This window comes from Chinchilla lanigera, unplaced genomic scaffold (assembly GCF_000276665.1).
Source record: "Chinchilla lanigera isolate Chin_1 unplaced genomic scaffold, ChiLan1.0 scaffold00016, whole genome shotgun sequence".
In the NCBI taxonomy this organism is placed as follows: Eukaryota; Metazoa; Chordata; class Mammalia; order Rodentia; family Chinchillidae; genus Chinchilla; species Chinchilla lanigera.
Genome location: NW_004955417.1, coordinates 28,153,381 through 28,175,868, shown reverse-complemented (window position 1 = coordinate 28,175,868; position 22,488 = coordinate 28,153,381). Strand labels below are relative to the sequence as shown.

Below are 22,488 nucleotides of genomic sequence, written 5' to 3'. Positions count from 1 at the left end.
TGAGCAAAGCCAAACAAACAGACTAAAAATGCAGTTCTCCCAGTTTTTAATTTGGCATTGTTTCCTGTATCCTCTTGTCTATTTCAGAACAATGTATGTATTTCCAAGGTTACGTTAGCATTTCCACTTACACAGCATGGCCCGCTTCCTGTTGCAGTACACTCTTCCCCATGGCTTCCTTTGTAAAAACAGTTTGATTTCTTCCACCCCCTCCTAATTAATATATCACATTTATAGTGAGTGCATCGTTGGCTTTGAAAAAGCAAGACTTTCCATTTTCAGGTCGTCAGCCACTGATATTGCAATCTGACTTCAGGCCTTATGAAATTACAAGTGACATTTAGAATTGAATAACTTTTCAGATTGCTTCTTTGTGTCTATGGAGAAAATAACATTTATTTTGACCTAATGTTATCTTTTCCCCTTTTCATCAAATAAATTACACCGATGACCGGAGCGCTTCCCTTGTTCTTCACAAGTCATTGACCAGTCATGAAAGAACAAGCCAGTCCAACCTGGCCCCGGGGCACTGTCCCCTTCAGGCTGTCCCCGGGAGCTGCTGTCCCTGGGAGCTGCTGTCCCCCTCAAAGAACTGTGAGCTATGAGACTGCACCCTTGTCAAGGGTCCCTTAGCTCGACTTTCTGTCTTTATAACAGTCTAGCTGGGAGAGGTGAGATGGTTTGCAAAGTCATCCAGCTATCTCATGGCAAAAATACATTATTTTTTTCTTTCTGACTTGAAGATTCCCATTGCCTCACATCCTGCATCAGCTCCTGGGTTTGCGAAGCCTTCCTGCTTTACCAGGTGTTTGTACAGCAGAGTCCGCAAGCCAAATCTGCAGGGGCAGCAGCATCCATTCCTTTGCTCAGGGCCCATGGGGGCTCCTCACGACAGTGGCAGAGTGGGGTGGTGGCAAGGGAGACCAAGGACCATAAGGCCTGAAATATTCACTCTCTGCCCTGCGCAGACAGTAACATTTATAGCTTGCCAGTCCCTAGTATACTTGAAGCCTGGCTGAAATTCCTTCTTTGTTGTTCTTACTCTCTCAGTATCAAATCCTATTGTCAGAAGTTGAAACAAGTGGGGCGGGGCAAGGAATTGTGGGAAAGAAGAAAGCTCATCCAAATATTACTCCACTTTGGGGGAGGAAGTATGCTGGTGACTTGATGTACGTCATCTCATTTAATTCTCAGAAGTGCTACAAGATGGGTATTTTAAGCCTCATGTTACAAATAACATAACAGAGGCTTGGAGAGATAAGATCTAAGCTGCTTAAGTTTTTGTCACTAATAATTAGAATATGGATTTGAACCCAGCCTTCCCAATTCTAAAAGTATCTCTTTGTACAGTATCGGGATTATTACAGTCACATTTCCCTTCCACTGGGAAAAATGTGACCTACTATTCCCTAAATGCAAGAGTTTAATTAAAAAATACTATTGGATACTAATTCATATTTAATAAATAGCTAACTATAGGCAAAAACTGTCCTATACATGGGGTCATCATGGGTTTTGCCTTTGCTTGGGTGCCTGCCCACCCGGATTTGTGTGTTAGACTGCAGGCCAGGAGGACTGGAGAGCTCCTGACAGGCGGTGAGCATTTTACCCTCTTGGAGAAGAGTAGTGGCTCAGCAAGGTAGGTGGAAGTTTTCTGTGTGTCCGTACAAATTACCTAGACGCTGTCTAGATGTGTTATTTAATCAGCCCTCCCTCATCTCCAAGGCTAAGCCCTCCCTCATCTCTAAACCAGTGGCAACCAAATCCATGGTTACCACTCATGTCCAACTCATGGATGAAGTTCCCAAGAATACGGGATCCTAGGGCCCTTCCTGACTATTTAAGTCAGGGTTCTACGCACTTCCCGTGTTGGTGAGATGCAACACTGATACCCACTACTCAAGGGAGAGGAGAGTTCTTTTGGCTCATGGTTTGGTCCGTGGTCAGCTGGCTCCTAGGCAGTGCAGTGTAGCAGAGGGACCTGGCAGAGGTGTGATGATCAGGGCAGGGTGGACAGGAAGTAGAAAGAGAGAGAGAAAAGAAAGGAGTAGGGAGGGACACCCCCAGTGACTCCAGATCCCACTTAACAAGTCAGCTATAAGCCCCCACAGTCCAGTCATGCTCCAAAAGCCCCCCTCTGAGTGCATGCGGGCTAGGGGGGCATCCAGTCTCTCTGGGATTAGGTTTGGGAATTTATAATTTTATTATCTTTTATTTTTACTTCTTCAGGTGATTCTGATGATCATTTGGAAACCACGACTGTAGAGCATGAGAGGTGCATCTTTGTTTCCACCCTCTGGTCCTCTGAGTCCTCAAAGCTGTCCACTTCCTGAGCCCCAAGATGCAATCAATGGCTACACCCTTTCTTGTCTTTGCCAAATGAGGCTGGGGACAAGGATAAGACCACCCCACACACCACACTGTGCATGTCCTCAGCACCCAGGAAAGCAGTGCAAATGCTTTTGGCTTTAACTAAAGGGACCCCAGGGAGTTGTACTTTTATTTCTGTTGTCATCTTTTTCACCCTCCATTTGCATATATTCAAATTGCTCCAAAAGGGGTTTTAAACTCTGAGTCAGGCCTTTCCCTTGCATGGTACAGCAGCTCTATTTGTCTAATATAACAGATGTTTAAATGTAGATACATATCTACACTCAAACCCCACTCGTGATCATCCAGTCCCTCTCTTTTCCACTGTATAGTTTAAATAATTGGCTTCAGTGATCTCATTACTTGTTGAGAATCACTATTACTAACCCTTACTCCTTGGCTTGGCCAGCATTCTCATTGTTGGGACAAAATACCTGACACTTAAAATTTAAAGGAGGAGAGGTTTAATTTGGCATGGTAGTTCAGTGGGTTCAGTCCATGGTTGGCTGGCTTCAAGGCTGAAATATCATGGCAGAAGGGCATGGTGAAGCAAAGCTGCTCAACTCTGCCACCAGAGAGCAGGGAATGAACCAGAGAGGACAGGACCAGGGACCAGATATAGTCCGCCAGGCCACCCCCCCATCATCAAGTTCCTCCAACTAGGCCCCACATCCTAAGAGCTCATTCAGCTATTAACTCATCGAAGAGCTAACCCATTGATGAGATTAATGCCCTCACAACCCAGTCAGCTCTCCAGGGTCTCTTAATCCAGCCAAGGTGACAATCAAGATTAAGCAGCACACTCCCTTACAGGAAGGTATGTGTATTTCTTCCTCTTAGGCAATTAAGACGAAAACATATGTGAGAAGACGTTAACATACCCCATATTATAATTACAATTAATTAGATCTGAACAGAGAAAGCAGGAGACATAGAATCTAAGAGGAAAGATAATGTTTGACATACCAAGTAGAACAGTAAGTGAAATCTGTTACTATGGTATGAAGGTACTTAGAATTACTACATTTTATTCTCAAGGACAAGCTCTATTGACAGCACATGTGGGGCCAATGAGGTCAGCACAATGACCCTTGGAAGACCCCATAAAAAAAGGGCACCAAATTGGGATTCATAGATGGGAAATGATGACTTAGGCTGTAATGTAATATACTTTCATAGGCCAATAAAATTAGAGGTGAAAAGAGAAAGCATTATGAAATTACCTTGAGCAGGATCTTTCTGCCTCTACAAGATTAACAGGGCACATTTCACAATAGATGTCTCAAGGGATTTTACCAGCAATTTATTTAAATCAAAAGTGATAAGCTGCAATTAAAGAAGCATTATATGTCCTTATTAGATTGGCCCTAATGAGCAAGTCCAGATCCTGTTTCCATGATCAAAACAGCCCTTCCCGGCAGCCCGTCCTGGCCAGTCTGTCCTACCCAGGAGGAGACCTCAGAGTAAGGACAGACTTGCCTGGAAAAGGGACACAGGAAGCGCTGTGACCAGCTCAAAGTCATTGGAGGCAGCAGAGCTAGCTGCTGTAGAAAGGGAGGTCTGGTCTCAAAGACATCGAGAGACTCTCCCACCTCTCTGGGGCCCTCGTTACAGAGAAGAGGGGTGGGCTGGGCACCTGAGGTGGGCGATGCCCAGAACCCCACCAGGGCTGCCAATGCCACGTGTCCCCACCCTCGGTGCTTTCCTAAAGCTGCTGCACATTTCTATTTATTGGCAAAGCATCCGTTTGACTAGCTGAGTGGATTGGGAGCAAAAGCAGGTCTGCCAAAAGCAGGCATCAAGGTGATTTTCTGAGCATCACCAGAACCTTCTATGTGGCTTTGGTCAAATGTTTGCTCTGGATGTTGGTGATGTTGTTGGTAAATAGTATGTTCTTTAACAGAATTCAGAACCTCAAAAGCAACCTGCAATCTCTAACAATTTGAACAGTAGATTCTTTGCCTTGGTTAATGTGGAGTAGATCGCTGTAGGAGGGATAAGTTTAAAATGCAAACACAAATTCACCCATCATGCAGGCATGGATTTGTTTGGAAAGCGTGACATGGCTGGGGTGGTAGAGCATCCACCTAGCTTGCCTGGCACTTGCCATGGTTCCGTCCCTAATACCACAAACACAAACAAATGAGAAAACACAGAAGAAAATACAGCAATGGATACAATTACAAGTGTTTACATAAGCCAAGATCCCAAATGTGTCCTCATGCTTTCCAATGATTTTTCAGCTAACAGTCATGCCAATTTCATGAGCATACACCAAAGCAGGGGCCATAGAACTGGTCCTGCATGATGTTAATAATTACTGCAGGTAGAATTTTCCATGGTTTAATAATTAGAGGAAATTCTGGGTGACACAGATTGAAAGAAATTTGTTATTATAGTTATCATAATCTGTAATATTATATATTTATTATTAGAATTTCTCAATGTTACCATACGATTTCTCTATGGTTTTCATTATTCCAATGTGCTTTGTGTAACTCCAAGGTAGAAACGGACAGTGCAAATTGCTGAAGAATGTGCTCTTCATCACTCTTTTTGTGAAGCAGCGGAAGGCCTGGCCAGTGGCCAGAGGAACACACTTTGAGAATGCTGAGCCAGACAGATTTCTAATGCAGGCTCCTTGCATTGAAGAATTTTCACCACTGAAGGCCTGTAATTCTGTAAGATTCCTTGGAATAGTGGTTCTCAATCCTACCTGCCCATTAGAATCACCAAGGAGGTTCCAACATGCCAATGCCCAGGCCTTATTTCAGCAAAGTCAGGGTCTGTGAGGGTGAGGCTGGGCAGCAGCAATTTTTAGGATGCTTGTGCATCCAGGAATTGCGAACAGTTTGACAATCACTGGCCAAGAAAGCTGATCTCTTTGTCCTTAACCAAGGTTGGCAAAATCAATAGACTACAAAGAATTTGTGTTCACATTTCATCACATGCATCGTCATTAAGCTTAACTGTGTCATCTGACTGCCTTGGAAGCCACTGAGGGATTAGTAAAGCACACTTTGGAGTGTCCAGGTGGATCCAGGACACTATATTGATTCTTCACCCCTTCCTGTTGGCACTGTTCCCTGCTCTGCCTTCTGGCTACCGTCAACTACGCATCTTCGCTCCACCAGGCCCTTCTGCCACGACGTTTCTCCCTTGGAGACAGCTGACCATGAACTGAATCTGCTGAAACTGTGAGCTCGTTAAGCTTTTCCTTCTCTAAACTGTGGGTGGCAGGTACTGTGACCCAGTAAAGGGAAAGCTGACTAATACAGCGTGCTAACAGTTTTAACCTCTGGTGATTTATCTGACCTGTTCACACCTGATTTTCATACCTTATGGCACAGAGACATTGTCTTGTAGCAGGTTGAGGGACTTAGGGACTGATCTTGGGAAAAGATGTGACCACTAGGGGAGGCACTAACACAATTACCTTAATCAGGTGGCTCACTGGAAAAGGGCATGGGACCACCCAGAGGGAGAGGTTCAGGGATCTCCCCGGGCCAGGGAGGGGTCAGTGTGTCCCTGAGGTGTTGCTCAGCAGCACCGTGGAGAAGGCCTTGGTCAGAGAATGCAAAGCTACAGTGGGTTGGGATCTTGGAGCCAGCAGATGTGAGGAGAGGTTTAGGGGTATGCAAAATGGGCTGCCTGGAGATGGCTTCAAAGAGGCTTGTCTGCAGGATTTTTGAAAGAATTTGACAGGTAAAAACACGGTGCTGTGGGTAGGCCTTTGAGCAGATAGGCTTGAGTTTGCAGTGAATAATAAACAACCCAGATCCCAGCACACAAATGCCGCATGTTTGGCCCATTTATAGGGCCAAGGGTGCAGGCTCAGTGGACAAGGCCTGGTGGTTCCTCAGGTTCCAACGTCTGGGAAGCTCATGGAGCCTGTGCGGTCCCACCAAGGTGAGAGCCATTTTTACCACGGATGTGCTGAGACACTGTTGTTCCTTAGAGCAGAACTGCAATGAGACATGGAGAAGAAAATGTAGGGACAGAAAAATCACTATCTGATCACCAGAGTAGTAAGTTTTACATCCACAGATGCTAAAATCAGAGGGCAAAAATATAAGGCACAGTTTATGTACATAGTCTCAAAGTATCTCCCCATGAGATGCTTATTTATCACGAAGAGAAAGACAACCACTTTGCAGTGGAAGAATCTGGTGGCCGATAACACCTTAACCAAATGACCAAAACTAACCTTCCCTGACACGTGTGGACATTGTGGACTGCCCTCTATGACACATAAAGAAAGGCATCTTACAACTTTTGTAGTATTTGCACCAAAAATGCATTTGCACCTGGCTGTAATTAGAGGAAACATCAGGCAAACCCAGCTGACGAACATTTCACAAAACACCTGGCCAGTACTCTGCAGAGGTGTCAAGTCATGAAAGAAAAGGACTGAGGAACTGTCCCCAGTTGGATGGGACGAAGAAAGGAGATGACTAGATTGCATCAAGGACCATGAAAGGGCCATGAGTGGGATAAATGACAAAAACTGCATGAATTCTGTAGATCATGCATTGTCCAATGCCGTTTCTGTGGTTTTAAGAACTATGCCATGGTCACGGGAGATGCTCACACCTGGGGTGATGGTGAAGGGTGCATGGAAGTCCACTGCTTTTGCAACTTTTAGTAAGTCTGAGATTATTCAAAAGGAAAAGCTTTTCAAAATGTTAAATAAAAATAATTTCCCCCATCCTGGCACTTTCAAGATAATAGAATCAGTATTCAAGGAGAGTTTATCCTTCCTCATTATTTTGAGATAGTTAAAGATAAAAAGAAGCTCAGGATTTTAACAAGCGCATTTTAACAAGTCTGTCAGATGACTCTGACAGATGTGGTCTCTAGGTGACTCGATCATTAATCTCAGGCTGGATGATTTGCTGGAAGAGACAGCAAGAGAGACACGGGCAAATGGGGTGTCGGAGAGGCAGCAGTGGTGAGGAGAAACTGGGAGATGACGGAAGTGGGTTCAGAAACAGTGTTTGAATCAGGGGCTTGGGGGGGACCCTGGTGGGGGAGGGAATGCCCACGAAAGGCAATAAGAGTTTAAAGGTGTGTTGCTGGTTTTATACATGGGTGTTTTCCTTGGCACTGCCTGTGACACTGTGGTAGGGATGTCAGTTGTTTTTTTTTTTTTTTTTCTTTGAGTAGTGCTCTCTGTTGAGACTCATCAGAAAAGTGGCTGGATACAGTCCTGTTATACAGTGACGCAGTCTAGATCCTATGCTTTGTTTGGAAAACAGGCCACATAGGCATTTCCTGGTAACCGTCTGGCTTTGTGATGAGCAGTCTGGGGCCACAACCAGGGACATAAGGTGACCCCACGAAGTCACACCCTGGACGACTTTGTAACGCAGCCTTCAGTTGCTGAGCACAGGCAGTGCCAACCAAGTGTCCAGAGAGTGGTGCGCGCGGCTGAGCTGCTCAGCCTCCCTTAGAGATGGTCTGCAGGTGCGACCTCCATGTGCTTCCTCCTCATCACTCTCAGGACTGGAAGCCAGAAATGAACCTGAAAAGTGGGTGAATGAACAAGTCATTCCAAGTAAACTTCTCTGACATGAACTTCTTATTACGGGGCTACTGGTCTTAGGAAAAATTGCAGGCTTTAAAATGGACAGAAAAGCATATTTTATGGGTTGTCTTGGTTTATTGCTGTGAACTCTTTTCCAGTTCTGTAAGTTGCAGCTGGCCAGTAGTGACAATGCCAGGGACTCTGATCCATAATATGAAGACGACCTTACCTACAGAGGGCACAACCAACTCTGCCCAATCACCCTTGAGGAAGGAACCAGTTCTAGCTGCGGCTGTTAAGCAAATTCATTCTGAATCCCTGGTGACCTGTGTGTGTGTGCGTGGTATGTGTGTATGTGTGTATATGGTGTATGTGTGTGTCCATGTGTGTCTGTGTGTGCTTTGAATTGGTTACAGTTATCTTTCCTCACGAGTAAAACAAAATCTTTGGCATGATCATTTCTGTATGTCCATGGGAGACACTATGTTTGTGTGCGTGTCTGTAAAATAACCCAGAAGAATAAGCAAATTCTTTGAAGTTTACTGAGTTGTAGAGACTTCCTTCCATATTTTTTCTTTATCCTTGACCTTGCAAAGTGGGCACTGTCCTTTAGTAACCAGTGCAGAGGGCCTTCTCAATAGCCTCTCTGTGATGTGGCTGAAGGCACTTACTTGAAGCCAATATTTTGAAGGGTATGGCATAGACTCCTGGCCCAGTATTCAAACCACAGTGCTAAGAGCCCTAGCTGTGTGTTATTTCCCCTCAGTGCTCTCCCTCCTGCTGGGATACAAGCCCCAGAGTGAAGTTAAAGAGTGCTTTAAAGTCCTCTTTCCCTTTGCCCTTCCCACTGGACCCCAGCGTAATTAGAAGTTACGCTCCCACGTCGGCCTTACCTCTGTAAAGTACAGGTTCTGTTTCCTTTCGACTTCTCTTGGCAGCTGCTTTGATCTTTTCCTAAGCAGCTTTGCATGCAGGGATAGGGTGCGCTCCCTCGCCACGCTGGGGTAGAAGGACGTGGCCACCAGGATTTTGAGTTGCGTCAGGATGGAGGACAACAGGCCCAGCAGCACTAGCACCACCAGGATAACCCCGAGAAGAGCCCAGGTCGTAGGCGGGAGGAGCTTGGGGTTGGGCGTACAGCTGGGTTCAAACACAGAGATAGTAAAGGAAGAATCGTGGGTGATGTCTTGAGTTCCTCGCTTCTAAAATGAAAGGATGAAACAATCACTCTCCGTGCGGTTTTCTACTCTGATTCTTTCTCAGTGCTTCCCCGAAGCACCAAGCGCTTATCTCCAAACTCACAGGAGAGCTTTGCAGTTGCGTCTTCTTGTGAGTGCCAGGAGGAGCGGTGCCAGGAGCAGCGTGATCTCATGTGGTCTCCCACAGCCACGTCTAAGGCCAGGGAAGGGGCTGAGGAGACGGGGAGATCCTACCGCAGGACGCATTTACATGGCTTAACTCGGCACACAGGGTCTGAGAGACGGGAGCGCACTCAGCCGGGAGGGCATCACTCGGGACATAGCTCCTCCTCCCGGTCAGGACAGCCCCTGTATCAGGCCACACCGATGCCGGGGCACTGAATGCGGCCCCAAGCAGCCTTGGGGAGCTGGGAACTGTAGGTGACTGCTCCTGTCCAGTGTTCAGTGCCACTTCCGGGTGGACACATGACCCCAAGCTCACCTTGCGGAGGGAAGGGACTGTCCATTCTTGGAGGAGGTCTCTAAAATCGGGCAGTTTTCCCCGCCCAGATGCCCAGACAGAGGCCTCCGTTCCCGTCTGAAGGCAAGAGACAAGCCGGTTGCCCTCAGAACCCTATCACAGAGGCCAGAAGGTGACACCGAGTCACCAGCCCTGCTGTCCTCAGAGGAGGCGCATGCTGACTCAGCGCTTCCTTCCCCTGACCTGGGAAAGTCACTGCAGCTCTCAGTGGATTTGTTTTCTAATTTGGTAAAGCAGGAACTAATGGACCAGCTCTGCCCATGAATAACTCCTCCCAGTGTAAATGAAGCACCTTAGGGATGGAGCATTAACTTCACAGACGGGGTGCTTAGTAAGTTATTATCACCCAAGCGCCGCCGAGCCGGGCGGAGGAGGTAAATGACTTAGCAAAGCAACAAAACCAACCCAACCCCGGCCCCACGTGGGAGAGCGCTGGGCATCCTGCCCGCTCCCCGCCCCACCGCGCTGTGAGGAGCGCGGAGCCCCCAGCCTGAGCCGTGGGAAACATTTGCCTTTCTTCTCTTCTCTCCTCAAAAAGATAGCCAGGCTGCAATTAAATAGAGGTCCCATCCCCTTTGCAAAAGCGCACACCCTTTTTAATAGCACTGGAGAAACAAACGCATCAGTTGAGGCGGTGATGAGCAGTTCTGCAATAACAAAGCAGCGGGAGCTTGGGCTGCGAAGTCATCATTTGGTCTAGAAACCTAGCTGGGGACTATTTGCAGCTGGGAGTCCGGGCCTCAGAAAGACGGCGTCAACATTTCTGTGCGGGGTTGGAGGAGGGTAATGGTGGAAGACAAACTCACTCTTTGAAAACGCCAGGCAATATGGTCAATGGTGCCACGGTGATTTAAACCCTGTTTACTCCCCTTAAGTAAACACTCGGCAGGGCCGAGCCGGCGTGAGTGACGGTGGAGGCGAGCTCCAGGCTCCGAGCTGGGAAAAGACAGGCAGCAGAGTGCCAGCACACAGTAGGTGCTCAGTCAGAGCACAGCAGGGCTGCTTCTGTCACAAAGCCCGCTCCGTGGCCGGCTCAGCTTGGGTCATCTCTCATCTTCATTACGTGACCACTGAAAGTGGGAGAGAAATACCGGCAAAGCCTCGTGCTGCGGCTTCCACCCTGCTTGACTTTCCTCTGCAGCTCAGCAGTGGCACCAGGGGGACTCCGGGGGCCTGGGACAAGGCGGGTGGGCATTTCGGGTCACACAGGAGCCTGCTGGAGTGCAGAGCGCTGGGCACCCCCACACAAGCTCACCTCTGCGGCCCGGCACCCTGCTGCTGTTACCTTGTGCAAGGTAACAAGGCCCTGAGGCCCCCAAGGGGCCAGCCCAGGCTGGGTAGGGCACCCATGTCCAGAAGTGCCCGGGATGATGTGTCAGGCACCTGCACTGCCTTGGAAGCTTCTGGGGGTTTTCAGGGAAGGCAGAACTTGCTCCGCCCACATCACAAAACAGGAATGGAGGCCGGGCATGGATTGGAACAGGAATGAGACGGCCGAAGAACAAGAAGGAAGGCCAGGGAGGATGGAGCAGGGAGACAAGAGTGAAGGAGACAGAAGGAGAAGTGGGGAGAGGTGGCCTCTGTCAGGGCCGCCCCGAGGTGCCCGTCTGAGGCTCTGCCTGGCTTTCCTCTGGAACACTACTTCCGTTATCCACCTTGCTCCAAATGTCCGAGCAACAGGGTGTCTCGTAATTACCTAAATTCTTCAGGGAGGCAGAGAGCTTGCAGTAATCAAGTCGGAGGAGAAGCCAGGACCAGGAGGGCAGGAGCCAGGGGGCGGATCTGCTGAGGCAGGAGGAAAGGGACAAGGAGGGCGCAGCAGGAGGGCTGGAGCCAGAGAGGCGGGGAGAGAGAGGCTCGGGGCAGAGGTACAGGCAGCAGGGTCGCATCTGCCCCCCGGGATTCCCCAGCGGCCTCCACTGTCTCCCGCAACTTGTCAGAGGGGGCGAGTCAGACACAAGGAGACGCTGTCGGTGTTTGCTCTGGCCAGGCAGCGTGTCAACCCAGCACGCAGCACACACACAGGCACACACATGCACACACGCCGTGCACACACACTCACGCATGCGCACTTACATACATGTGCACACATGCGTCACACACACTCAAGCACACGCTCTACCCGATTAGGTTCAGTTTCCGGGGTTGAGAACAACTAAGGCAAGGGTCTGACACTGTCCAGAGCCTCTGCAGGGTCAGTGTCGTCACAAATCCCCACAGGGAAACGGGAAAGGCAGGAAAGGGGAGGGAAGCCCCCACCCCGGTAAAGCGCTCCCGGAGACCCTGGAGGAAGCCCTGCGCGTTCCTCAGTCCCTGCTAGTTCCACGGCGACACCTAATGAGGCCAGGCTAAGCCACTGGCTTAGCAGGTCCCGCTTTCCAGGGCCCGTGCAAGAGCTTTCCGAGGGTGACCAGGGACACGCACTCTGAGATCACAGCAGGTGTGCATTAAAAGTGCTTCCCATTAAAAACACCAGCAACGGAAAGGGCAGAGAGCGGCTTCTCCCCTCGCGTCTAAAGAGACCGTGGCCTGGCCACCACACGTGGGAGTGGAATTCTGGCTTCAGAGGGCTCCTCCTAGAGGTCAAAGGGAAGCTAGGCTAGGCTCCTGAGCTATCATCAGGCCTGCTGGACTCCTCCTGTGTGCCAGCTCTCTGCCAGGCTCGGGGACCCAAGGGTACCCTGCAGGGAGGTCTCAAGTCTCACACCCACGCCCTTACCTCCCCGTGCAGCTGCAGGTGGACCTCCAGCCCTGGCAGGCCCCGCAGCTGTCCGCCCACTGAGCGGAGGAGCCGGTACAGCAGGTAGTCCACGGCCGCCAGCAGCACCCACACGCAGAGGTGGGCGAGGACAGGGAGCAGGAAGAGCCCCAGGGCCCTCCTGTCCCTGGGGGTCAGCCGGAAAGAGGGCACGACTGCATAGGTCCTCCGTTCCTCCCTGCTCAGGGGCAGGACGCAGGGCCTCTGCCGGCGCCTCTGCTCCTCATCAAACCGGACAAAGTGTCTGGTGATGTAGACGTTTTCGTACTTCCAGCCACGAGGGCCCAGAACCCGCTTCAGGAAGAGCCCGGTGCCGAGGAGGAGGAGCAGAAGCCCAGCGCAGGTGAGAAGCTTCCGGCCCACAGAGGAGACCGCCTCCATCACGGTCACCATGTGGTACAGGACGCCCAGGACCTCCCCCTTGGTGTCCTTTAGCTGCACCTCCAGGGCATGGCTGGAGCTGGACAGAGAGACCTCCAGGGTGTGGTTCCAAGAAACAAGGTCATCAAATAGACTCGGGGGAGTGGCGAGGCCATAAATCCACTGAATGGCTTCGATGTACTTTTTCAAAAGTGGGAAATGTATGGAAAAGCTCTTTGCCCTTAGGTTGCACGCCATGCTGTCGAGGAGACCTTTAAAGTTGTGAAAAATATTCTCGATGTGTGCAAAGATCGCTATCCCCGTGCCAGCTGCAATCAAAGCCTTCTTGCCCTCACGCAGGCCGCAGGAGAGGAAGAGGAGGAGGACGAAGCATCGCGCATGCCTGGAGCAGCACAGCAGAGCCCAGGTGATGGCCCAGCAGGCGGGGACCACTGCGACTGGTGGCAGGAACCAACAGAAAGCCGCAGAAAGCAGGCTCGCCGAAGCCAGGGCCACCAGGCTACAGACTCCCAGGTGCTGGATAAAGTCCACCCGCCCCAGGCTCCTCGGACGAACGTAAATCTCCCAGAGATGTTGGAGGGTGTTGCTGCCAGAAGTCCAGACGCCCATGTCTCTGCGTCCCTAGAAGTTAAAAAGAAACCAAGATCAGGAGTGGTTTAAGGGCTGGCTGGCAAGCTGATCGCTGCTCTCTGCCACCCATGCAAGAGGACTGTTCTCTGTCTCCCAGAAAGAGCTGAGGCATCTCCTGGCCTGAGAACTGGGGCTGGCCTCCTGCTCCCTGCGTCCCTGCCCTCAGCCATGTGTAAGCAAGCCCAGCTGCGTTGGCCTCCCAGGGCCATGTAACAAATGAGCCCATCGAAGCCTTTCAGAGATGCCTGAGCACTGGCTCACTACTCTGGAGGCTGGAACCCCACTCCATGACTTGGGTCCTGCCGCTCCCTTCTGAGAAGGACTCACACTGACATCAGGGCATCATAGTGGTCCGGGGTCATCTGCCCACCTCAAGGTCCCTGACTTCCCAGCAAGTGGGCAAGGCCATCCTCCTCCGCTGGTCCCAACGGCCCCTCAGGACACAGTGAATGAGGAGTCTCCTCTGAGGCTCTCACAAGGAGAGTGTGAATACCTTCATCCTTGACTTAATCATTCTTTTCTTTTGCCCAGATCAGGGATAATCAAAGTGAACTTGCGTTAAGGCTGCCAGCTTGTTAGCATTCAGATCCAGGTCTGGGAGGTCCGAGGAGAGACCTGGGCTCACTTGGAAGGCTGTGAATCTGAGATTCTGCTCTCTTGATTGACAGGAAAATATCTAATGAGCATCAGACCGTATGTTCAGGATTGTAATGAGGACACTGATCAGTTCTTAATCACTCTTAAATAAATCCCTTCGCACATCAGCTGCGACAGGGCTGGGGGCTTCCCGCTGCAGAGCCGGTGAGCTGCACTCCGCGTGCTCGGGCCGAGTGAGGCTGGCGGCGGGCAGGCATCAGACGGGGAACAGTGGGAGTGAAGGCGTCTAAATCTCTCTGAGCAGGACACAGAGGGTGCAGCCTCCAGGCAGGGGTTGGGTGAGCAGAAAGGAGATGGGTGGGTGTGGAAGAAGGGTCGGTGCCGTGTGGGGCCAGCTCAGGAGACCCCGACCCCACACGGGAGGATGCCCCACTCGCCAGGAGGACAGCAAACTAAAGGGGTGACCAGGGCAGGGCCAGCAAGCTCACTTCCTGTCAGATCTGCCTGTGTGGAGGACAGCTGGCAGTGCTCAGCATGCACGGTCCCCAGGAGGTCAGGGACAGCATCACCCACGGCCCAGGGTGTGTCCCCGTGTGGGGAGCGGCTGAGTGGACCCCTAGCAGAGTGAGGCTGGAGCTCCTGCCTTTCCCTCCGACCGTCCCCAAGCATATCCTGGGCCGTTACTCTGGAATTGACCCCAAAGGGCTGGCTGGCTAATGGACTAACGCACGCACTGACAGGCACTAATTGCCTATTATGATGCAGGCACTTTCCCTAAAGCAGCCCAGCTCTGAACCAAGCTCCCAGAGATGGATGCCTTTTGCTCTTTCCACATGGAAAACAGGCTCCAAGCACGTGTGCAGTTTGCCAGGGACCCCACAGAGAAGACGGCAGTGGGTTCTCGCGGGCTCCCCAGCTCCAGGGCGGTTTCTCCCGGCACCGCCTAACGCCTGGCTCTGGTTGGGTCACTCACCGTACCGTCCCGCTGGGAACACGCCAGATTCCCCAAGGCGGGCCTCAGTGCTGACCCGAACACCCCGAGTCCGCTCCTACTGTCTGCTCTCTTCTGCATCAAAACACTTGGCCTCACAAAGATCCTGCATCTCCAATCACAGCCTTCGCCGGCCAGCTCTGAAACCCCAGCTGTGTTATTTGTTCTGATTTCCCTTGTGCGGCACCATTTTCTGCCCCCTGAAATATTAATGATGCGACTGTGGGTTCGTCTTCCCTCTCCTCGCCTCCTCCCTGCGCAGTGTATTCCTCATACAGAGCATTCCTCGGAAAGCAGGAAACAGATTTAAGGGCACATTAAAATCTTAACATTCTGCAAGAAAGTCTAATATCAATTAAATAAAATCTATGGCTGCAATTTTGTCCTGAGAGAGGCACGTGTCTGCCTACCAAGCAACAGCTCTGACCTCATTCTCCTCAGTTCCCTGCACACACAGCTTCCTGGTTCCCGGGCCAGAGCGTGGCTCCGGCCTCCATGGCTGGGCTTCCTCTCAGCTCTGCGCCTCCTTCCCCGACTGAGTCTGCCCGCTGCCTGCAAGTGAGCTGAGGAGGGGCACTTCCTGGGCAGAAGGGGCGCAGCAAATGCAGCCTGTGCCTTCTCATTGCGTCTCTGCTGCCACAGAAAACCAAGCGGTTCCCTTATCTGGTCTTTATACATGCAAAGATGGACCTGGAACAGCTCGTTAACCATGTGCTCACCTCTCTTTGCCCGGTTCCTTCCTTCCAGCTAAATCAGTGAGTCCGAATCTGCACACACCCCTGCCATTCGCTTGGTCCTTTCTTAAAGACGTGGTCTACCAGATACCCCAATTCTCACATTTTATTTTTGGAGCAAGGGGGAGTCTTACAGATCAGACAGGCCTAGACGTGAGCTTGGAATGGGGGACTCTTAGCGAGATGCAGGTGTCAACTAGGAAAGTCCAGGTCCCCAGGTCTTCTGCAAAGCTAGGCCCTGGGCTTTCCTGGTAGGACAGGGAGTCCCGCGGCCCCTGTCTTCAAACACAGCTGCCGCATTTGGCTGAAATGTGTTCCCGGGGTCGCAATTGCATAGCACCCTGAGGTGCAGGCTGGATGATGCTGGCGGGGCTCTCTGCACCCACAGCCTTGTGAGCCTCATGATGCAGCCCTCTCTCCAGAGCAACTGGAGGCCCTGGCTCCCCAGAAAGGGACCAGGAAGGCAGGCGACAGCTCTCTAGAGCTGAGCCCAGAGCACCAGCAACCCCAAGGGCCGGACAGGCACTCAGGAGTGAAGGAAATAAGGAGGCACAGGGGCTGGCGACTGGGGGTGCCCAGAGCCTGGGACCTCATTTAAGTCTCTGGGGTAGCAGCTCCCAGGCCAGCAGATATTTTTTCATGGTTGCTTATAGACTCTGTGCTACTAGACTGTCTGACTGTTTTCATGAGAAGTTGGAAATCTAGATACTCTTTTCCTTTCTTGTCCCTTCCCTCCATTGATTTATTCGTTTGTTTGATGTTTGTTTATATTTTAATAGAGGGTCTTGCTCAGTTGCTACATTACCCAGGCTGGGCTCAAACTTGCGATCCTCCCACTTCAGCTTCCCAGAGTGCTGAGATCGCAGACATGCACCCCACACTGCTCAGAAACCTAGGTGTTCTGCGCTGGGTGTGTAGCTCATTGGTACAGCAGTTGCTTTGGGTACAAGAGACCTGGGTTCTATCCCCAGTGACAAAAAAAAGATAAACTTTTTTTGAAGTCTGGATTTCTTTGAGTACTCTCTCCTAAGTTTTGAAAAGTAGCGGGCTCAACGGGCTCAAACACTTTCCCAGCACCGTGCCCTTTGACCACTTTGTCCGGAGGCGCCTGGACCTCCGAGTCCCTCCCTGCGCCCTTCCTGCCCTCCCTGCGAGCTCCCCCTCATCACCTTCCTCCCTTCCTCCTGGGCAAACCGCACTGGAAACCGCACTGCAAGCATTTCCCATCTCTCGCTAGCTACAGTGTTTCCACTCAGCCCTGGGAATATTTATTTTTGCCCAAAGCCTTCTGACTCTGTCTCATTTCCCTCTCCCGTCCTTAGTGGGTTGAGTCCTCCTGACCTCTCCGCAGTTTCCTCCGGCAGCTTCTGCGGGCTGCTGCTCCTCCAAGCTGTGTCTCTCCTCCTTTCCTTCCTGTATCAGTGGTGTCGATGCCTGACTCCCCGTCTCTCACACAGTGCGAGGGTCCCTGCTTTCCAGCAGCTCATCCCTCTGCAAGGACACCCCTCGCCACTCGAGACTGTAATTGGGAGGTCAGAAGCGAGCCTCAGGAGCTGTGGAGGAGCTGAGCCGGGCCAGGTCTGCAGACCCAGAAACTGGCCCACCTAGGAGGCAGAGCTGCTGTCATGGGCAAAGGAACAGCCTGCCTCTGTCTATCCCGTCTTGGCACAAAGACGGCTTAAGGCACAAAGACGGCTTGGCACAAAGACCTTAAGGCACAAAGACGGCTGCAGAGGTGTGCACCACACTTGCGGCTTTGTCGGGGGACCCTGATCCTCCCCTGACCCCTGACCCCTGCCCCTCCCCTGCCCCCACTCATGGCCTACACCCTGCTCCTGACCCTAGCTCTGAGCCTGCCCCTGGCTCTCTAAACATTTTAAGTGCTACAAAAGCAAATAAACATAGATGGTCCAATTCTTAGAGGCAGCAGCGTGAGCCATGGCTGCAGCTCCAGCCTCCACTTCCAGGCCTCTGGCCGCCTCGCGGGAGTGGGGCCCCGCGCCTGGGCACTGCCCTGCAGCACACGGGGGACTCCTGCTCAGGACGAGGCCGGGTCAGCCACCACCACAGCAGGGTAACGAGCCGCTGACACCCGGCCAGAGCACTCTGGGCCCAGCTGCGGGGCTGGCAGAGCGGTCCGAGGGTTGCAGGAGGGCAAAGGAGGCTGCTCGGCTGCGGGTCTGGGGCCTGCGACCTGGAGCTCGGGCCACCGCCGGTCTGCAGCTCACAGCTCCACGTGAAACCGAGGGCTCGGCTGGAGACGCTGACAGCCAGCATGCGGCCGCCTGGGCCACAACCCGAGGGAACAAGCCCCTCCGCTCTCCGCCCGCTGTGCCTCTGTGATGCCGAGTGGACGCTGCCGCCTGCGCCTGCAAGCGGGACGAGAGGAGGAGGGAGGGCTGTGTCCGCGCCCCTTTTCGTCCGTTCCTTCTTTCAAGCTCTTGCAAACTTCGCTCTTGGCCGGACACGCTGTTCTCTGCAGCTGCCAGAACAGCCGAGGCCTCTGTCGGAGGAGGGCAGGATTCCTGTGTCCCTGTCCCCCACCCCAGGCCCCGGAGGGCCAGGAAGCCGCTCCGCCTCTCGGCAGCCTCCACGCAGAGAGGGAGCGGAAGGGGCGCCGGAGCACAGGACAGCACCACCGCAGGACACTCCCTGCACTGCTCAGCGGGACGCCCGGGGCGCCTTGGGCCCGTCCTCCGAGGCCGCGGAGTCACTGGGACACGAGTCACGGGGCACTCGCCCAGCCACGGCTCAGACACGGGCGCTAGGACGCCTGTCTGCTGATCTTTGTGTCGCAGGCACCGAGGGTGAGGAGAGGCGCTGGAGGACCCTGCAGTCCAAACCCTTCCTCCAATTCCCCAGTACTTAAAAAAAAACCTTAGAAATAAGATGATTCTGAAAGTCTACTCACAGGTCTCCCTTAGGTTCTTCTTTGTGTACAAGGAATAAATCGTGTTTCCCAAGCTTCTGCCAGTCTGAATATAAGGCAGGAAAAGGGAACCAGAAACGAGGAGGGTCACATCACCCTGACTCAGCCTCCTAATTCCCTCCCAGAGCGACCAGTCATTCCGGGTCAGCCACGATGGAGCTGATGGAACGCACTTCCTGTGAGCCTGCGCCTCGAGATGGATGGACGGTCTGAAACCGACTCTAGAAAAGAGAAACAGGCTGTTTTCAAACCCAGGGGAGGCGTCATGGGACTGTCTCCGCCCCTCCTTTCCCGCCCCTGCCCTGAGCACCACCCGGAGGCGGGAAGGAGCCCTGGCCACCCCTGTGCCCGCAGCTGGTGGCAGAGTCCTGCCAGAGCCCGGGGCGTCCCAGTCTAAAACCTGCTTCCAGTCAGCTGTGTGGCCAGGGAAGTTGGAAAACCTGGAGACATTCCTACAGGATCATTCTTTACCCCAGCGCGCCTGCAGAAGCCTTTGTCTAAAACACCCTGAGCCTGCCGAAATGCAAGCATCCGGAGACAGATGCCCCAAGAATTTATTGCTCATAAGGTGCTCCGGTGGTGAGTGAAAGTCAACAGAAACTTCACAAAATGCTGAGCAATGGCCTCAAAACTATTAGGTAAAAACGGACAAGTTTGAGAACTTTTCAAGATTCACCACACCTCTTATGGTTGCAGCTCTGGTTGGAGTCTTGCTTCAGGAACGAAATCAGGTAAGCTCCACAGTGCAAGCAGGCTCCCAACCGAGAGCGCGTCTCCCTTCTCCCCGGAACACGGAGGCGTCACTGACTTCCACACAGCTCAGCTGGAAGATGAATCACCGATCAATCAGTGAACTTCTCTGCAACTCTACCGAACGCGTAGACCTGGGGATACAACATTTAAACAAATCGAACTCTTGACTTTAAGCTTTCAATGTATTAGAGGAGAAACAAATGAGTAAATATGAGAGAGACAGCGAGAAAGAGACAGACAGGCAGAGACAGGGAGGGCGTTGGGGGGTTCTACAGAGGAAGTACAGACATGTGTTAAGTGGAGCCTCTCAGAATGAGCGTGACCTAATAGGATGCAGGCACCGTCCCGGGCCAGCTGACTTTGGAAGGTGCACGTTATAGTGTGAGATAGACTGACCTCCAGTTTGCGGTTCTCTGCAGTCGCTGGGATTACAGGTATGTGCCAGAATTGAAGTGAATTAAGTTTTGGGGTAATTTCCAATTTACAGCAAGCGCGGCTGGAGCTCTTGTTGATTCGTTTGTGGCTTGCTTTTGTCTTGTTTGTGCTTGTTTTGAGTTCTGAGCCTTACACGGAGGAGCAGTGCCTGCTGCACCACGGGCTTGGGCTTCCTAAAGACAGGAGGATTCTCTTCCACAATACTGTGAAGTTTAAAGCAGGGCGACACGATAAGAATGTAAAACAAATAATCACACAGGTGAGACATCATAAAATCACACCCAGCATCACAGCAAAGACACAGACATCCACGCTTGGGAGACACGACTGTAGGGCCATCGACAGCGGGGATTTGGAGGTGTTGGGAATGAATCACTGCGAAATGTCAGGGAGCACGGGGGGAGGCTGGCGGCATGGGAGTGGGAAGCTGAGGCGGGAGCAGAACCCGTGTCCTGGCCAGGGTTCTTCAGACAAATCCAGTCTCTGGAGGGTTCGAGTTAGAACTGGCTCCCTGGAGTGTAGAGGCTGGCCATGCCCAAATCTGCAGGATGGGCCCTTGCTGGAGAGTGCAGAGCGTGGATGCTATGGACGGCTCAGGCCATAGGGGGCTCACAGGCAGCATCCCCTTCCTCGGCTGATGAGACACGGCCCACCCTCACCCTAGACTCAGTCAGCTCCACTCAGAGGAGACTGACTTAAACGTTAATGTTAAAAATAGCCTCACAGCAACGTCTAAAAGAATGTTTGACCACTGATCTGCACCCTGGTCTAGCCAAACTGACACTAAAAATAATACGACGTACGCAGGGGGTGACAAACACCTCCACACACCGATGTGCAGAGGGTGGAAGGGTCTGTGGCTTGTGAGGTCTGACAACACGGCTGTCTCTGAGAGGAGACCAAGCAAATAACTGGCTGTGGTCGCCTCTGAGGCCAGCTGGCCAAAGGACAGTCATGGCTGGACCACTCCAGGACCCTGCCCTGCTTGGGGGCCTCAAAACACAAAGGAGGACGCCTCACAGGCAGCCTCTGGTGCAGTTTGCATTCTTAATCACATGAACTATTATTACCCATTCAGAAGATAAGCCACATAACCCAATAAGAGTAATAAAGTAGTAATTACATGTCAGTCTATAATTATAGCCATATAGTTGTGTTAATTATGGCAACATAGTTATATAACTGTATTTACCAATAGACATTGGAAAGCTAGATAATGAAGCAGCTGGCCTGTAGGATCCCGGCCAAGTCATCTCTTTTTTTGTTTTGTTTTGTTTTTGTTTTGTTTTGTTTTGCTTTGAGACAGGGTCTCATGATGCAGTCCAAGCTGTCCTTGGGCTCACGGCAACCCTCCTGCCTCAGCCTCCGGAATATTGGGACGACAGGAAGTCTGAGCATGGCCCACCCACAGGATGCTGTCCCCACAGCCCTGGGACCAGCCTTCCCCAGAGGGGCCCTGCGGCACATGGGCACATGCTTCGCCTCCCCACTCCCTCTGTTCCCTTGCGGCTGCCACCCCCGTCACCCAGCCTCTGCGTCTCCTCCGAGGTTCCGCATTTTCAGGGACCAGAAGTCATCATGAGTCAGCTCATGGTCAGAAACGGGGAAGAGGCTTGCTGTTCTTGCGGGTAAACTGAGGCTGCAGAGGCTGAGGTCCCCCAGCCTTCACCTCTCCTGCTGCCCTGTGCCTCTGCTGGGAAAGCACGGGCGGCGAGGGGCTCCCGCTGCTCACGCCACGCCATGTGCCCTCACCAGGCTCAGCTGCCCACCGGGAGGCACACAGCGAGCGGAGACAGCAAGCCTCTCGTGGATGTCCTGACGGAGCTGCCCTGCTCCTTGGGCACTGCCGGCTCTGCTGCACCCGCACACCTTCCAGGGGGTGGGGCCAGGACGGGCTGCTGGCCCTGCAGGGGACCTCACAGCTTGGAGGACCAGGTCCCTGCCGGCAGCTCCACTCAGGATGCAGAATGGGCTGTGGTGGGTCCCCCTGGGCATTGCTGCCCGCCGCCTGCACCCTGCCCAGCTTGGTCATCTGTCCCTTCCCTTCTGCAGGGGACCCAGTGAGGTGGCAGGGAAGCAGGGCCGGGGGTCCAGCCTCACACAGCATCCAGGACGGAGCTTGCCATCACCATCTCTGTCCCAGCCCTGATCTGGGTTGGCAGAGGTCAGGTGGGGTTGCCAGGGCTCTGTGGCAGATCCTGCTGCCCTCATCCCACAGCGCCCCATCCCTTGGTCCCCCAAGCAGGCCTGAGCAAAGCGCCTCCCCACAGCTGACCTGGAGCCTGGAGAGGGCCCTGTGCGGCGTCCTGGGAGACCCCAGGAGCCAGGAGACTCGGAGGCTGAGACTTCCTGGCCAACAGTGGGACAAGAGCCGTGGGGTGGGGACATCGAGCTGGGCACTGCCTGAGAGTGCACATGGCCAGCGCCCATTCCTGGCTCCCAGCCACCTCCTCCCTGCTGGCCCCAGCACCCTCCCGGCTGACGCGGGACCTCTATGCTCTCGTCCTGGGGACGCTGGGCTCTCAGAGGTCTTCTTCGGTCTCGTCTCCCACGCCCCAGGTCTGTCCCTGCTGGGCACCCGCACCTGAGGGGATGCAGTTAGGGCTGGGGCTGGGGCTGGGGCTGGGGCTGGGGCTGGGGCTGGGGCTGGGGCTGGGGCTGGGG

The 22,488-nt window shown here is 52.8% G+C and overlaps 1 protein-coding gene across 2 annotated transcripts; it reads right to left on the bottom strand.

The window, feature by feature from the left end:
• Positions 1-6,387: 6,387 nt before the first annotated feature.
• On the bottom strand, positions 6,388-19,823 carry Dcstamp (dendrocyte expressed seven transmembrane protein). Of its 2 annotated transcripts, XM_005381952.2 has the most exons (5): positions 19,318-19,823; positions 18,619-18,857; positions 12,336-13,376; positions 8,791-9,099; positions 6,388-7,894 (listed from the first exon to the last, which is right to left on the bottom strand). In XM_005381952.2, the coding sequence occupies exons 3-5, from the start codon at positions 13,362-13,364 to the stop codon at positions 7,820-7,822; spliced, it is 1,413 nt and encodes a 470-aa protein (XP_005382009.1). In that variant the 5' UTR covers positions 13,365-13,376; positions 18,619-18,857; positions 19,318-19,823; the 3' UTR covers positions 6,388-7,819. The 2 variants fall into 2 exon arrangements, with proteins under 2 accessions (XP_005382009.1, XP_013368199.1); XM_013512745.1 differs by lacking the exons at positions 18,619-18,857; positions 19,318-19,823 and adding an exon at positions 17,049-17,433.
• Positions 19,824-22,488: the final 2,665 nt, after the last annotated feature.

Excerpts from the sequence above, each read along its gene's own strand:
- Dcstamp (XM_005381952.2), bottom strand. The coding sequence starts at position 13,364 with ATGGGCGTCTGGACTTCTGGCAGCAACACCCTCCAACATCTCTGGGAG. Across the intron at positions 9,100-12,335 it reads ACCTGCAGCTGCACGGGGAG|AAGCGAGGAACTCAAGACAT; the intron begins GTAAGGGCGTGG and ends CTTTCATTTTAG. Across the intron at positions 7,895-8,790 it reads AGAACCTGTACTTTACAGAG|GTTCATTTCTGGCTTCCAGT; the intron begins GTAAGGCCGACG and ends CCCACTTTTCAG.